General features: G+C 37.1%; 1 protein-coding gene across 5 annotated transcripts; it reads right to left on the reverse strand.

Moving 5' to 3' along the window:
• Window positions 1-1222: 1222 nt before the first annotated feature.
• bin1a (bridging integrator 1a) lies at window positions 1223-15552 on the reverse strand. Of its 5 annotated transcripts, none has more exons than XM_082175816.1 (20): window positions 15281-15552; window positions 13461-13541; window positions 13275-13329; window positions 13080-13174; window positions 11591-11686; window positions 11395-11505; window positions 11217-11309; window positions 10807-10892; window positions 9235-9310; window positions 8736-8791; window positions 8513-8557; window positions 7981-8059; window positions 7707-7829; window positions 6267-6344; window positions 5861-5878; window positions 5202-5441; window positions 4826-4888; window positions 3001-3063; window positions 2805-2906; window positions 1223-2730 (listed from the first exon to the last, which is right to left on the reverse strand). In XM_082175816.1, the coding sequence occupies exons 1-20, from the start codon at window positions 15365-15367 to the stop codon at window positions 2629-2631; spliced, it is 1749 nt and encodes a 582-aa protein (XP_082031942.1). In that variant the 5' UTR covers window positions 15368-15552; the 3' UTR covers window positions 1223-2628. The 5 variants fall into 5 exon arrangements, with proteins under 5 accessions (XP_082031942.1, XP_082031941.1, XP_082031943.1 ...); XM_082175815.1 differs by having other exon boundaries at window positions 4817-4888; XM_082175817.1 differs by lacking the exon at window positions 8513-8557 and having other exon boundaries at window positions 4817-4888.
• Window positions 15553-16177: the final 625 nt, after the last annotated feature.

Raw genomic sequence — 16177 nt, forward strand, 5'->3', positions numbered from 1 at the left:
CGAGAGGTCATTAAAGATGCATTGGCAGCTTGAATAACTCAGTAATCAGTCTCTATACAGATCACATTGATTTCTTAGTACAGGGTACAAAAGCAAACACACACTTGCTTCAAAACTGGCGAAGCGTGGCAAGAACTCCCCAGAAAGCTTGGGTCACATGACACGTCCAATTAGAGAGAGATCAGGAGTAACAAACAAACCAAACAAAAAGCAAACAAGTTCTTATTCAGTGTAACAGATGACTGGAGAATCATACCAACTTAAGTTCGGTCCTTATCAAAGTTCATAACCTCAGAAACACTAAACCTGTTCTGCTCTTGTTGCTATATGGGATGGATGGTAAATTCTGATCAGACATGAAAAGACCAGAGTTTACAACACTGAGAAAGACCCCAGTTATAAGCCAGTGTTCATGGCACATAGAATAATTTGAACTCGCATTTGTCTCACAATGTACAAAAATAAAACTATAAATACAGTGTAAGTGGACTGAAGTCATATCATGCATATTCTGAGTCACTTTTGCATGTTGCACTTTATTAAAACTCACACAAGTGAGCATTAATAATATCCACACTTTGCCAAAATGTCCGACACGTCTATGAATACAATTAATAAAGAATTAAAAATCTGTGCAGAGCTTATTGCATTACATGTTAAGAAATTCTCCTTCACAGAATATAAACCGCATTTTACTAAATGACCGAGACAAATCATGTGTATGACTGCGTTTGCACAGTGTAGTATTAATCAAATATTAATATCGGAAATGGCTTTTATCAAAAACATCTGTGGACAGTGATATATCGCGTATACAGTAAAGCTAAGGGTCAGAAACAGCACACAGGTTCATTAACATACAACCTGAGCAAGAGTCTGGGGTTAAATACATCAGCCTTGTTAGTGTCAACATTAACTGCATATGGAACGAGTGCATATGGTTTTTGTTTCTTAATGAGATGGAAAAAATACTCCTTTAACTATATTAGTCTGATTTATTTGTACTTTTTAGTTTGTTCCTGATTTAAACATGCAGAAATGGTGCTGGTAGATCTTTGACATAGCAGTCGAACTCCATTCCCGTGAAGAAATGGAAACAATTACCCAGTTAACAGGGAACGCTCTCAGAACTGTGGCTAACATTCTGGAAACTTCCATTTACATTAACAGAATGTTGTTTCAAAGTTATCTGATATTTAAGAATGTTCTAAAACATTAGCGCAAAAACTTTATTTTTACCATTCTTTATACTTTATCATTCATGGGACGTTTTTTCCCGAAAACATTTCAGTTGGACGTTCATCTAATGTTTTTAAATGTTATACTTGTTACTTTTAAATGTTATGAAATGTTCCCAGAATGTTTCCTTAATGATGGCATGACCAAGAAAAAACTTTTTTAAAACATTATTTATATACAGTATATGTGACCCTGGATCACAAAACCAGTCACATGTCGCACAATACAATAGCCAACAATACATTGTATGGGTCAAAATTATTGATTTTTTTTTTTATGCCAAAAATCATTAGGATATTAAGTAAAGATCATGTTCCATGAAGATTTTTTTTTTACATTTCCTATGGTAAATATATAAAACATTAATTTTTGTGAGTGAATGCAGCACAACTGCGAACATAAATGGACAACTTTAAAGGCGATTTTCTCAATGTTTTGATTTTTTTGCACCCTCAGATTCCAGATTTACAAATAGTTGTATCTCGACCAAATATTGTCCTATCCTTACAAACCATACATCAATGGAAAGCTTATTTTTTCAGCTTATGTATAAATCTCAATTGCAAAAAATTGACCCTTGTGACTGGTTTTGTGGTCCAGGGTCACATATATATAATATATATATATATATATACACACACACACACACACACATATATTAGTGCTGTCAAATCTAATAAGTTTGTGTTTATATAATATATGTGTGTGTATATATATATATATATGTGTGTGCATGTGTGTGTATATATATATATATATATATATATATATATATATATATATATATTAGTGCTGTCAAATCGATTAATCGCATCTAACATAAAAGTTTTTGTTTATATAATATATATGGGAACATTAACAAAACATTCTTAGAACACTAGAACACATCCTTGTTAGCTGGGTATTCACCATTTGAAAAGAAATACTGTTTGTTTCCACCTGTGACATAATTATATATCATGCAGCTCAAATAGTCCTCAGTATCAGACTTTAGAGACTATCTGTTTTTCTCACCAGTTTGTGAGCTCATGGGATATGACTTAAAACTTTTTCACTCAAAATGGGACAATGGTTAAGAGTGGCTAGTCTAAAAACATTTACAGCAAGGACTTACTTTGGGTATGTTACTCCCTCTATTAGAAAAGGCTAGAAAAAATACTTTCACTTATTTTGTCTTCTTATACTTAAAGCATGACAAATATGAGTGAGGACACCCAAAACAACGCACTGACTAACCTGTCAACAACTTCCACAAACATAACCAGCAGGTTGCCTGTGGCGGTGCATTTGTTGGTATAGTAGTTTTTCTTGTCTGCATTTTCAAAGGAAGCAAAAAGGAGTAATATAGAAGGGGGAAACAGTGTCACAGATCAAGCTGATCACAGGCGCTCACATCCTCTGGGTGAAGTTTTCAGGAAAGACTCCCTTTTTCCCAAGATCTTTATGCAGAATCCAGTCAGACTCTCTGACCCCCATCAACCACCCTTCATCCTGTAAGCGCACAAAGTCAGTTAGGTGATCATAACTAACACCACTGAGATCACGAAATAAACAGCTATACGAACCTGCTCATCTGGACTTTCAAAGTTCACTACCAGCACCACATCTCCTGCCTTCATCTCCAACTCATCCGAGTCATTGGCATTGTAGTCATGCATTGCTTTCACCTATATTCACACAAATACATGTCTCATTTCTTCGGATTAAAATTCTGATTAACAAACCATTGTTAGTTAAATGAAAACATCATTTTGTACTCACTTTGAACAGGAAGGCTTCTGGCATCTCTACACTCTCTGTGCTCTCCGTGGCTGCTGTTGCAGTCTGGAAGCAAAGACATATATTTATAGTTTTCATCGCATTATATGAATTATTACCATCAAAACAAGAAAGGTGCTCAACTTAGTGCCTGACACGCTTAAAGGGTTAGTTCACCCAAAAATGAAAATTCTGTCAGTAATTACTCGCCCTCATGTTGTTCCAACCCCGTAAGACCTTCGTTCATCTTCGGAACACAAATTAAGATATTTTTTATTAAATCTGAGAGCTGGCTCACTCCTCCATAGGCTTCTAAGTGATTGAAACTTGCTGGCCCAGAAAAGTTATTAAAGAGATCGTTAATATAGTCCAAGTGACTACAGTGGCTCAATCTTAAATTTATCAAGCGACGAGAATACTTTTTGTGCGCAAACAAACAAACAAAAATAACGACTTTATTCCACTATTCATTTCCTTCTCTCTGGGCCTCTAGTTAGTTTACGTAGTGTTTTTGCGCTGCGCGTCTGTGTTACACGTCACCACGTAGGCTCACTATTGGTCGACGCTTGTCATGTGTGTGATGCGTGGTGACGTGCAACACAGACGCGCTACGCTTAAACACTACGAGGCCCAGAGAGAAGGAAATTAATAGTGGAATAAAGTCGTTATTTTTGTTTGTTTTTTTTGCGCACAAAAGTATTCTCATTGCTTGATAAACTTAAGATTGAGCCACTGGAGTCACTTGGACTATATTAACGATCTCTTTAATAACTTTTCTGGGCCAGCAAGTTTCAATCACTTAAAAGCCTATGGAGGAGTGAGACAGCTCTCAGATTTAATCAAAAATATCTTAATTTGTGTTCCGAAGATGAACGAAGGTCTTACGGGGTTGGAACAACATGAGGGTGAGTAATTACTGACAGAATTTTCATTTTTGGGTGAACTAACCCTTTAAGAGTCCTTAATGTACCATTTTATGTCTTTAGGTCAGATGGTGGAGTCTGCAGCTACTCCTTCGGTCCACCAGAGGGAGCCCTCACCTGATTACCGTATCAGCATGCACTACTGTTCAAAAGATTGGGGTCGGAAAGATTTTTTTTGTTTTGTTATATTTTTAGGCTTTTTTTTTATTTAGATAGGACAGTAGAAGGACAGACAGGAAATCATGGGAGACAAGGAAGAGGAATTGGACTGGGAAAGAACATCGAGCTGGGACTCGAACTCGGGTCACCCAAAGTGTTGGAGCATTTTTTTCTCTCTCGGACAGAAAGATTTTTTTATGTTTTTGAAAGAGGGCTCACCAAGGCTGCATTTATTTCATCAAAAACAGTGATATTGTGAAATATTATTACAATTTGAAATAACTGTTCTCCCTTTAAATACACTTTAAAATGTAATTTATCACGGTAATGTATTCTTCAGAAATAATTCTAATCAATTGGTGCTTTTTCTTCTTATTATTAATGTCTTGCTGCTTAAAACTTTGGTGGAAACCATGATTTATTTCAGGATTATTTGATGGATAGAAAGTTCAAAAGAACAGCAGTTATTTGAAACAGAAATATTTTGCAACATTATAAATGTCTTTACTGTCACTTTTGATCAATTTAATGTATCACTGCTGAATAAAAGATTAAAGAAAAAAAAAAAGACTAACTGATTGCGAACCTTTGAACAGTAGTGTATGTTGCCGCAAATTTTGGGTCACCTATAGTATTCCTGTTTGTCCTTTAGTCTCTTGCTTTGGGTTTTATAATCAGATTTTTTTTTTTTTTTACTATTTTGCATCCATATGCTGTGCTTTATTTTATTGACTTACATCACTTACAGTTTCGGCTACTGCCTCTTCTTTAACAACTGCCTGTTCTGTAACAACTGCCTGTTCTGTGGCCTGCAAAAAGGAAAGACCAGGAGATAAAGAAGAAGAGGGCCAATATATAGAAGAATGAAAGGTAGAAATATCAAGAGAGAGCCGAGAATTGAAAGAGAGAACAAAAAGATGCAAATTACACAGCTATTCTCATAACATATCAAACCCAGTTGAAGCAGTTACTACTACTACTACTACTACTGCTACTAGCGCTGCTACCAGCATTCTCCCAATTGCCATGCTAAGCATCTTCTTGCTCCCATCCAGTGATGCCAACAGATGCCTCAGTACAGCGCAGCTCAGCTCCTGTCAGCTAGCTCTATGAGATTTGTACCTGAGCCCCATCCTCGTCCCACCCCTCGGCCTTCTGGGTAGAATCAATGTCATTCCCCTGCACAGGCTGAGAGCCTTCATCATCATTCCAGGTGGGGAATGTGGCCGGAGCATGCACAGGTTGGCTACCATCATCATCATCCCAGGTAGCCTGGGTACCATCATCACCCCAGCCAGAGTGCTCAGTCTGAGGACCATCATCGTCCCATGTCTGAGGTACCTCGGCTTCCTTCTCTGTATGCTACATGTGGCAGGGGGGTGGGTAAGTGGGGCAGTGAGGGGAATGGTGGGAAGGGGGGCAGAGCCGGGTAAAGCATGACCAGAGTGGAGAAAGAATGAGGAGCCAGAGAGAGTGTAAAACACACATTTCTTCAGCCGAACACACAATGATGTGGGACGTGCAACATTAATATCATGGACAGTTAAAGCAGGACAGACAGACTTAAGAAAGCTTAAGAGTGAAAGGAAATTTAATGGAATAGCTGTTTCGCAACTGTTTGACAAAGGCAGATTCATTTCCCTTACCATTAAATATACTAAATGATATGGCTTTCAGAAATAGCTAAGTAAGTTGCTTAAGAATCTGTCTGAATTAAAAGGAAAGGTTATATATGCTGGTATACACTACAACTTTGAGTAAACAGTCAAAAGCACACTCACCTCCCATGGATCCCAATTCTGTCAAAATGCACACACACACACACACACACACACACACACACACACACACACACACACAGATAAAGCAAAATGAATGACTGAACAAAGCAGATTTGTCCATTTGACTAAGAGGCATTTACACTGAAGTTCCATTGCAGACATATGCTTACGTACATACAAAGACATTATATTGCATAAAATAAACTATAAGCTGGTGTTATAGTACTTAAGTCTAGATAAGACCATATTTTTAGGAGATTTTGGACTTGGTCTGGACTCGGACTTAATAAGCTGGTCTCGACTAATCAGAAGATATGATCTTTTGAGTCTGAGTCCTGTCTTTTCTGGACTCGAGTACTATAACACTGATATAAGCTAAATCTACTAGCTTTTAATTCTGTCAGACCTGTGCGGCTGGGGTGGTGGCGGCCTGAAGTGAGTCCAGATCCATATCCAGCAGATTAGCAGTGGCTGGGGCATCATACTGCAGTGGTGTAAAGGGTGTAAAGTATTTGAGTAAATGTAATTAGTTACTGTAATTAAGTAGATTTTTGGCTACTTTGTAGTTTGACTGAATATCAAAGATATTAGAAACTTTTACTCTCTACTTGACTAGGCCAACATTTTTGAATAAGTATATGTACAATGTACTCTTTACTCCAAAACATTTGTTATGAGGGCATTGAAGGTACTGTATCTTTTGCGTTTTGCCCTTGTTCACCCAATCTAGTCAACATGGCTACTTTAAGCAAATGCAAGTGCATTAGCAGGTAGTTGTGAAGTGTCCATTTTACTCAACATTATTTTATTTATCAGTTATAATGAAGATACCTTTTGAAGTATTGCTTTACTTATGCTCTTTTTTTGAGCACTTGTGTTTAAAGCAGCACTCAGTAGCTTCGGGATTTCTTCGTTGTATTCTCGCTTTTTGCTCGCAGGTTTCTCTCTAGAGCTCCCCGCACAGCTTCGGAATAGATATTTGACAACACTGTTGTAAAAACTCGTTGGTGATTCTCAGACACCAGAGGCTAGTAGATCAACGACATCAAAGCAGATGGGACGTTCTTTAAAATGTCTTCTTCATTCGGGTTCGGACAGCGTGAGGGAGCGCAATAATGACAGCATTTTAGCAGATTTCTTTTGGCCGTAAAGCAGGTGTTTACATCGCGAGACCTGATATCACGCAAGACTTCCTGACGCAGCGGCCGGCGGCCCGCCGGCTCAAAGTTGCAAGTGCGTATTTTCCGCTCACGGGCACCAGGGGGGTGCGAAACGACCACCATTCAACCCGAAATAAGTAATATAACCATTCCAATGACTCCGAAGCTGTTCAGTTAAGGTAAAAAAAGTTACTTAGTTCACCTTTAACTGAGACTTGTGTCAACCTTGATTTATTGCAATATTGAGGTGTTCAGTTTTATTTTTATTTGAGAAAATAATCATGTGATTGTTCTCCTCACAAATAAACTGTTTCTTGTTTTCCACTGGCATGTCTCTTAGATGCTGAGGACTAGTGCATCTTTGCATTGTAAAATAACTTTCATTTTATAACCATGGTGGATGAACACTTCCAATTTACCCTGAAGTCTTCAAATGTAGCCAAACCTTGAGCAAGCTACAAGCTGGAAACTTTCTAAAAGAACACCTGATAAGTGACTTGCTTTTCTTTATTCCATCAACATTTATTGAATTTAAGTTTAGTAATCCCTGTCATTCCAACTCAAATTCAACATCCTGCAATTCAAATTCCAACTCATGAATTGACAGCTAGTCTTCACATGTTACCATCATATGTAGCAGTATTAGCCTGGAGACGAGGATTACAAAAGAAGAAATTACTGCTGACCTGTGTTGGCGAAGTGACACTGATGTTTGGAGTGGCAGCCTCACCAAATAGATTAATAATGCTCTCCTGCTTCATATCCTTTGATGGAGTAGCTTTAGGAGGCGGGGGGACAGCTGGCTTTAGCTGGAAACGCACATAAATAAGAAATATGTTTGACCAGTGTCACTGATGCTAACAAAAACAGAGATGAGAAATCACTGCAATATTGTTTACAGAAGAATAATCGTACACTGCAAATACAAAAGCCATGGTGATTTCTAAATGCATAAAGTACCTTAGATGGAGATTTGGGAATGGCTGGCGGTCCTCCTGGGCTCAAAGTGTGATTGGCATCTTGTGTTCTTTCACTGGAGCTAAAAGTACAGATAGTGATCTAAATACAGTATCATGGCTGTGATGAGCTCCTCTGTGTCATGCTTTCATTTGGCTCAGAACCAGGAACCATCAAGTACCAGGGCCTCACACTACAAGCCCTAGATGACCAGTGTGGCCAAAAGTCTATCTGGGATACTTTCACGCCAGAACTGACATAGTGTAACTACACAGGAATATAGTATCAATTGCAACATTTATTCATGCAGACTGAGACGCAGTTGCTTCCTGTGCAAAATCATTCTGCTCATGCAGTGAACTCAAACGTACTGGGAAGGCATCATCTAAAACACATAGTTGCAAAATGTAAAACTGTTGCTGGAAATGGCTACACTTGAAGGCACGCAAAAAGCTTAAGTAAGACGGAATGCAGAGACACACATACGCACACACAAACCCTCAAACACACAGCACTGTAGGGCTACCGCTGTTACCTCTTCTGGGCTGTCGATGTCCTCACCCCTTGGTTACCTGTTTTTCTGTGAGAGTGGTGTTGTGGTTTGTTCATTAATTTAATTGTGATTGAGTGTAATTATACCAATACTAATTATTGCCATATGCACAATTTAGAGACCGTTTTGATGCAAAATGGACAAAAATGAACCATCAAGTGTAAAAAAATAAAAATAAAAATTGCATTATATAAATGTTACTGACCTGGACATATCTTGATTTTCTAATTTAACCAGTGTATCATTCAGATTCTGATTGATCTGTTGGAAAAAAAATGAAATAGAAAATAAACATCTTTTAAAATGCAGAAGTTTTTCCTTCATATTTTACTATCACTATTACTTTTTTATTCTCTCTCTCTCTCTCTCTATATATATATATATATATATATATAAAGAGAGAGAGAGAGAGAGAGAAATAACTTTCTAAAGAATACTGAAAAAAATTTGTCATGGTTTACACAAAAATACTACGCAGTTTCAACATTGATAATAATAAGCACATTAATAAGCATCAAACGCATCTGATTTCTGAAGAATTATGTGACACTGAACACTGGAGTAATTATGCTGAAAATTCAGGTTCATCATCACGGGGACAAATTTCATCTTATATATTAAATATATACAAATTTTAAACAAGTTATATATAGAACATAACCATAGTGATCAGTCATTTAATGGTTTTGCACTGGATTCCTTACTTTTCCCATTTCTCTGTGAAACTTCTCCTCCAGACCAGCCACACTCTGGAATGTATTCACATAAAAGCCAACACGACTGGAAGAGAGCAGACACAATTTAATCTAAGATGGTACACCCATGGACCATTTACAACCAATCTGGTGCATATTCCACACAAAATTGGCAAGAGCCAATCAGATTGTCAGGCTTCTACATAATTTCCGTGAAGCAGGGTGTACAGGTGTCAGGTGATACTGTATTTGCCATAGTGCCAAAGAGGTTCATAGCACTGAATCTGTGCAAAATGTTCAGAATTTAGTTTGAGGCACTTACTGTTAGAAATTAAACACCATTTTCATTAAAGAGGTGGTATAATGCCCTTTTCACAAGATGTAAAATAAATCTCTGATGTCCCCAGAGTGTGTATGTGAAGTTTTAGCTCAAAATACCCCACAGATATTTTTATATAGCATGTTAAAATTGTCACTTTTTGAGGGTGAGCAAAAATGCATCATTTTTGTGTCTGTCCCTTTAAATGCAAATGATCTGCTGCTCCGCACAGAGGGCGGAGCTTCAACAGCTCGTGTCCTTTTATATCACACAGACATGCACTGGAAATTTCAAAAACTTTTAGCCTTTTATGTCCAAATCGAAGTCAGAATGATGGAGAGACTCAAGAAGAAGTGACAACATGTAGACAACATTTCTGAATGGTTAGTTGGTGAATTTATGTTGCTTTTGTGTAGTTATCTTCTAGTCATTGATTAGCATATTCTGTCATGATAATCTATAAATTGCATTCCCGGGGGCGGGGTTTATGTAAATTTTAGGGTTAGTGATGTCACTAACCCGGAAGGAATGTCATGTAGTCCCTACCAGTCGTTTGTTGTAGTCCTTAAAAAGCTATTTCTTTAAAAGCAAATATCTTCCTTTGCTTTGAACTTTGAGCATTGTAACTTTGCAGATGTTTATGCTCAGACAGCAACATAACACACTAACTAAAGTTAAAAAAGTGAAATCATATTCAACCACCCCTTTAATTAAAAAACAGACACATATTCCACTTATTGCAATATTTGCACTTTAGTGCAATTATTTGATTGCGTTGTTGAATGTCAGTCTATTATTGTGTTCTCATCGGTTTTACATTTATCTGCCAATAAATTTCACATAAAGAAAATGATCTGGGCATCCCAAAAGCATCGTAAGCCTAAGTTAATCGTAGAGCCCATTGGTGGCAATTGTTCTGCTTAGGCTTACGATGCTTTTGGGAAACGCAGTCCTGATGTAGGTTGTTTTACATGACGGTCAGACAGGTTCTTCCTAGTCTCAGACGTCATGCCCACAGACCGTTGGCTAATGTCTGATTCAAATGGCACAAAAAATGGGAAACACGTCGGGATTTATTATTTTATGTACACCAGAGTATTACGTCATATCACGACAGTTGAAGTGTCCGTAGAAATTTTGTGTGCTCAAAGTCTAGCGTCACCACGGCTTAAGCTGCAATGTGGACAGTAAATGCCATTAGTCAAACGTGTGTGACAGAAAAACCAGAGATCTGTGAGAGTAAAACAGTAATAAATCCACACCTGTTCCACAGAGATGGCAGTTCCTCCTGCAAATCTATATTAATTTCTTCAAACACCTTCTGTGCCCTGTCCAGCTCTTCCTCTGCCTATAAACACATAAAATTACATCAAAGCATGACATGAAGTTCAATAATCTTATTCACCCACAAGGCTTTAGCTGTTGAAATAGACCTGAATACAGCATTAAATCAAACATGATGAATTGCCTGTTTGATTTGTAATTTATTCGGCCCAAATGTGCATGGAATTTCATTTTATTTTAACTTTATCTAACCAGGCGAGAAAAAGATTATTATTTGTGTTGGCCTTGCAAGATGATATTGTCCTCTTGAATGAGGGAGAGGGAATCAAAATACTGGCTAGCTCTTTTCACAGCTCAGAATGTATTAGCATTAGGTATAGTGTGTCACCTGACTCCTGGAGAGGCTGGTTTGAGCCACGTTATGGGCGGACAGGATCCCCTGAGCCCAACCCGGGGCGGCCCTCTCCAGCAAGGAAGCCGGCTATATACAAACAAGTGAGAACAATCAAAAATAAATGCCTTGGATTTTTTTTCCTGAAACATTCTTGAAAAACGAAGGACTATACCTTGTTGATCTTAATCCCCTCCTTTCCTTTCTTGCCTTTGTTTACCGCAGCAAAGTTGTGCCGTGCACTGTCAAAGTCCACCAGCTTCCTGTCACGCTTCGAAATACGGGCCTAGAAAGAATTTTACAGATATTAAATGGAAATTCACAGCATGGTATGCTAGCTAAACCACAACATCATCATGGGATCTTAGTACTCTGATGTCAGGAAACTGGCCCAGGTAGGTGTCCATGGATATAAGCGCATGATCCACAAGTTTCTGATGGAAGTCTGTCCAAAGGAGGTCTGAATCCTGTTATACACACAACAACAGACACAGAAGATCAGGACGATACAAAACCATCTTAAATACATTTTGTTGAACACCCCCACATTCACACAGACAAGTACTATCTATAGAGATAACTACAGAGCAGCTGGATCAGTTATAAAACTAGTTAAGCTAAGTTACTGTACTAGTTACTGTGCTGAAAAACTATATTGCATTTACATGTTTATAAACTAGAGACTAAACGATGGAGATGTAGATGGGTCTAAACCAAATTTATAGTGAATTACCTCCCATATCTGTTTCCTTACTCCTAATATTATTTTCAAAGAAAGCAATCAAATAGAAAGAAATCAAATAAAAATGGTAGACATGCAAGACATTTCAATGGATGCACCTACACTACACAAATGTTTTGGGTCGGTAACTCTTTTTTTTTTTTTTGAGAAATTAAAAAATGTATTCAGCAAGGATGCATTAAATTGATTCAAACTGACAGTAAAAAAGAAACATTAAAAACAAGTACAACTGTTTATAACATTGATAATAATAAGAAATGTTACTTGAGCAACAAATCGGCATATTAGAATGATTTCTGAAGGATCATGTGACACTGAAGACTGGAGGAATGGCTGCTGAAAATTCCTTTTATTTATTTATTTTATTTACATTTATCCTATATCTTATAATATATTCAAATAGCACACAGTTATTTTAAATTTTATTAATATTTCCCAATACTACTACTTTAACTGCATTTTTAACCAAATAATTGCATCCTTAAGGAGCATGAGAGATTTATCAAAAACATTAAAAAATCTTAGGCAATGAAATTTTCTGAGAAAAGAAGACACATTCATTTCTGTATGCAAGCATGGTGAAATGACAGATAGGTGTGATATTAAAACAATAAAGATGGAAAGAAGAAAAGCTGTAGCAGATACCATGTACCATATCTGCCCTCAATGAAAGTGTTAAAGGAATTTAATTTCATTCTCCATCATTAGGTTTACTCTTTACATTAAAGATCTCATGAAATGGCCTGGTAAGTGCAATTTTCTTATTTTCTTTTGAAAAAGAAAGTTCAGGAAGGACATCCATTTTTAAAATAGTCATTAGGCAAAGAGTTGCTACTTGATATCGACAGCAATTTGAAGATGTACTGGGGGAGAGCATTTTAATTTAAATTTTTTGGATTGTGCAGGATGAGTCTTAAATATTTTAGTCCATTTTCCAAGAAATACTACACATTTGAAACTTAAATATCTGATTTAAAAAGATTCCAAAAATCCAAAGATTTTTGTCTCAATGTATACTTTGCTCACAACACAGTTCCTGATGTGAATGACCTGAAGTACTATAAAAGTGTAAAGTAAATTTTACAAAAAAAAAGGACTTAAAAGAATAAAACAATAACCTCACAGATGGAGTCCACATCCTTTCTTCCATACCAATCATTCTCATACATGTCATCCAGGCACTCGTACAGACGTCTAGAAGATTCATGCATGGCTGCGGGAAACCATGAGAGAGGGATCAGCAAGGGTAAGAAAACAACATATTCAATTTATGTTCATTTTAAGTGTGTAATTTTATCAATTGATAATCTCACTTTTTACTGCAGTCAAATAGGCCCGAAGGTCTTTCTGCAGTTTGGTACCTTCCACCTATGTGAGCACATGACACTAAAGTGAGACACAGTCATAGACCAAAGGCAAAATACCAAAGAATCCCCTTATACTGCTTTAGAAGAAAAAAAAATAATATTAATTAAGACCACAATTAGAAAAACACTCACCAGCTGTTTGTTAAAATTAATCACACCCTCTTCAAATGCCACATCTTTAGTCTCATCTGCCTTGCCAAGCTTTTGAAGAACCTGAGAGAAGAAGATTGTATTATTGACCATTTTCATATATTGTGAAAAACACTTATTGTGTACTGCTTGTTTTTTTTAATATATAATTAAGAAACTGTTGTCTTTCAGTGTGTAATGACAAAACAGAGCCCCTATACAAATATAGCATATTTTCATTGAGTAGAACTACATAGGTTAAACAAAAAAAAATCTACATTATCTTGTAAATGTGTCTACAGCACAGAACATGGTTGTCTCCTACAAGAGACTTACATGCATCCAAAAAAACAAAACAAAAAACACTTACATTTTCTCATAATATAGGCTATAGCACACGTACGTCTGAAAGATGTCTGTTAAAGATCAATTTAGCATCACCTTTTTTCTAACAGTGTCCGAAATGGTTCGATAAAGGATCCGGTCTCTCTAATTCCCTCCTTTCCGAAAGCCTACTCTGCTCTGATTGGACAGATGAAGGACTTTTACCACGTACTTAATTTAATAAATGCTGATATTGCTAAAAAATGGTGGCTGACTGGAATTTTTGTTAATCAGCCAAATTTACACGAATCTCTCATTTCCTTGTCTCTAAGAAGAAAGCCTTATTCAGTAACGGCTGGTGCGAAGAACCCAAACATCATTCTATATGATAGGCCTATAACTAATCAATAGCAAGAGAAGCAAGATGCCCTCTTAACCCATTTAATCCCACTGTTAACATTTATAACCACAATTTAAGTTTTTTTGTTTGTTTTTGAGTTTGAATAGTCTTAAAAATATGTTGGAGTATTTTACGCAGAGTTGTTAAATGTCAGGACACGGGTATCAAAGTAATGAAGGACGATGGGCAGCAGTGCGTGATGCAGCTGCTCATTTACTGTGGTGATGAAAAGTCTGACTCATTTCCGCAAATCGGTTCTTTCGAACAAGTCGTTCGAAGAACCGTTTAAAAAAACGTAATTGCGTCATCACATGGCCCCTATCATCCCAGCGTAAAATGTAGGCACATATCGGTGTTTATAACGTTCCTCACAATTAAGTTGTATTAATAGAGGTTTTTATTGTCATTAATCTGTTCAGTTTGTAGTAGCCATGATTCAGCTAATGAAAACGAAGGCATTCAATCCTAAACATACCAAAATACAAACATTCACCTATATCATATAGTTCTCGGCTCGTTACAAATCTGACATGTTTGAAAGGGACCGTTGTGCTGATGACTCGAGATCCGCTTCATCCACTTCGTGCACGAATCGTTCTGACATGTTTTGTGAACCGATTCACTGAAGAGATTCTATTCAAAGAACGATTCGTGCACGAATCGGACATCGCCGCCGCGCTCATCTATTGGACGAAAACAGCTATGCAAAGGTTCAGAGGCAATAAATGGGTTGATTTGAGCTTAAAACACACATAGAGATGATCTTGGTATTCAAGCGAATGCACAAATCCAGTGTAACAGGCGCATATTCTATATGTTTCCATACTGCAATGACATAAACAGCGAGCTTGCGCCTTCAATACTGTAAAATCCATAAATGTATTAAAATATTAGCAAATATATACCAGGCAAATGCGTACTTTAGTAGGCTTTTTGCTAGTAATGAGCCTCGACTCTAACACATTGCACGTTTAATACATCAGAGGACGAAACACTGACGGCCTTAAATGTTTAATGTTGCTAAAAGGTAGGCTATAAAACACTGGCATCAGCGTTGAGAGAGATGATGTATTTAAATATGATGATTAAAATGTCTTACCTTTTCCTGAGCCCTTGTAATTTTTTTCTGTACATTGCTTGCTATTTTCCCTGCGGTGACCACTTTCCCCATCGGTAATTCAGCCATTTTTTATCCGGATTGGGTTGTTTGCTAGTAACGCGTCAAATGAGCATTTGTTACGATATCTAATTCTATAGAGTATTATTTCGTTCAATGCAGATGCATTAAATTCTAGGCCTTATAATAACACTCGCCCCTGGAATAGAATGAACCTGCACAAGCGCACACGATATACAGATGCTCATTGACCAATGACAATAGCGCAGTCTTAAAGGGACAGTAAACCATTTTTTTTATGTCACACACCAACGAGGCTGTCACACAATATTTTAGGGTTATTGTTCCTGCTTGCAATGGTTTTACTGTGAAATATATAACCAAAATATTTATACTTGAGGCCAGGTCTTTGTCACAAGTTTCTTTCTGAAGAAAGTTGTATTGACCACCTTAGCTACTGAAAATTGATAGGTTACTACTTTAAGCTATGCTATAAACAATCATAAAAACTGCTTCAGTAGTCTATTTCAATCAGTTGCATGTGCTTTAAATACATTTAAAAGGAAGAGAAAAGGAAAAAAAGTGTTTGTGGTTGTACATGGGTCAGCCTCATTTGTGGATTGGCATGAACAGAACTCCATAAACTCCAAAGTTTCTCCACAAAATCTCCATCACATTTCAGCAGATTTAGTCTGATTTATTTGTGGTTCTTGGGGGTTCATGGATCAAAGATTTATTGGAGCACCAGAATTAGGCAGTGCAGGGAATTTGATAGTTTGTGGCGAGACCTCAAAAGCACAGCCTCTAAGGAAGTAAGTGATAAATGCTATTTCAAAACCCAATAGTGATCGGTTGCATGCACAACAATGGCAACAAAAG

This window comes from Leuciscus leuciscus (genome assembly GCF_965113295.1).
Source record: "Leuciscus leuciscus genome assembly, chromosome: 7".
In the NCBI taxonomy this organism is placed as follows: Eukaryota; Metazoa; Chordata; class Actinopteri; order Cypriniformes; family Leuciscidae; genus Leuciscus; species Leuciscus leuciscus.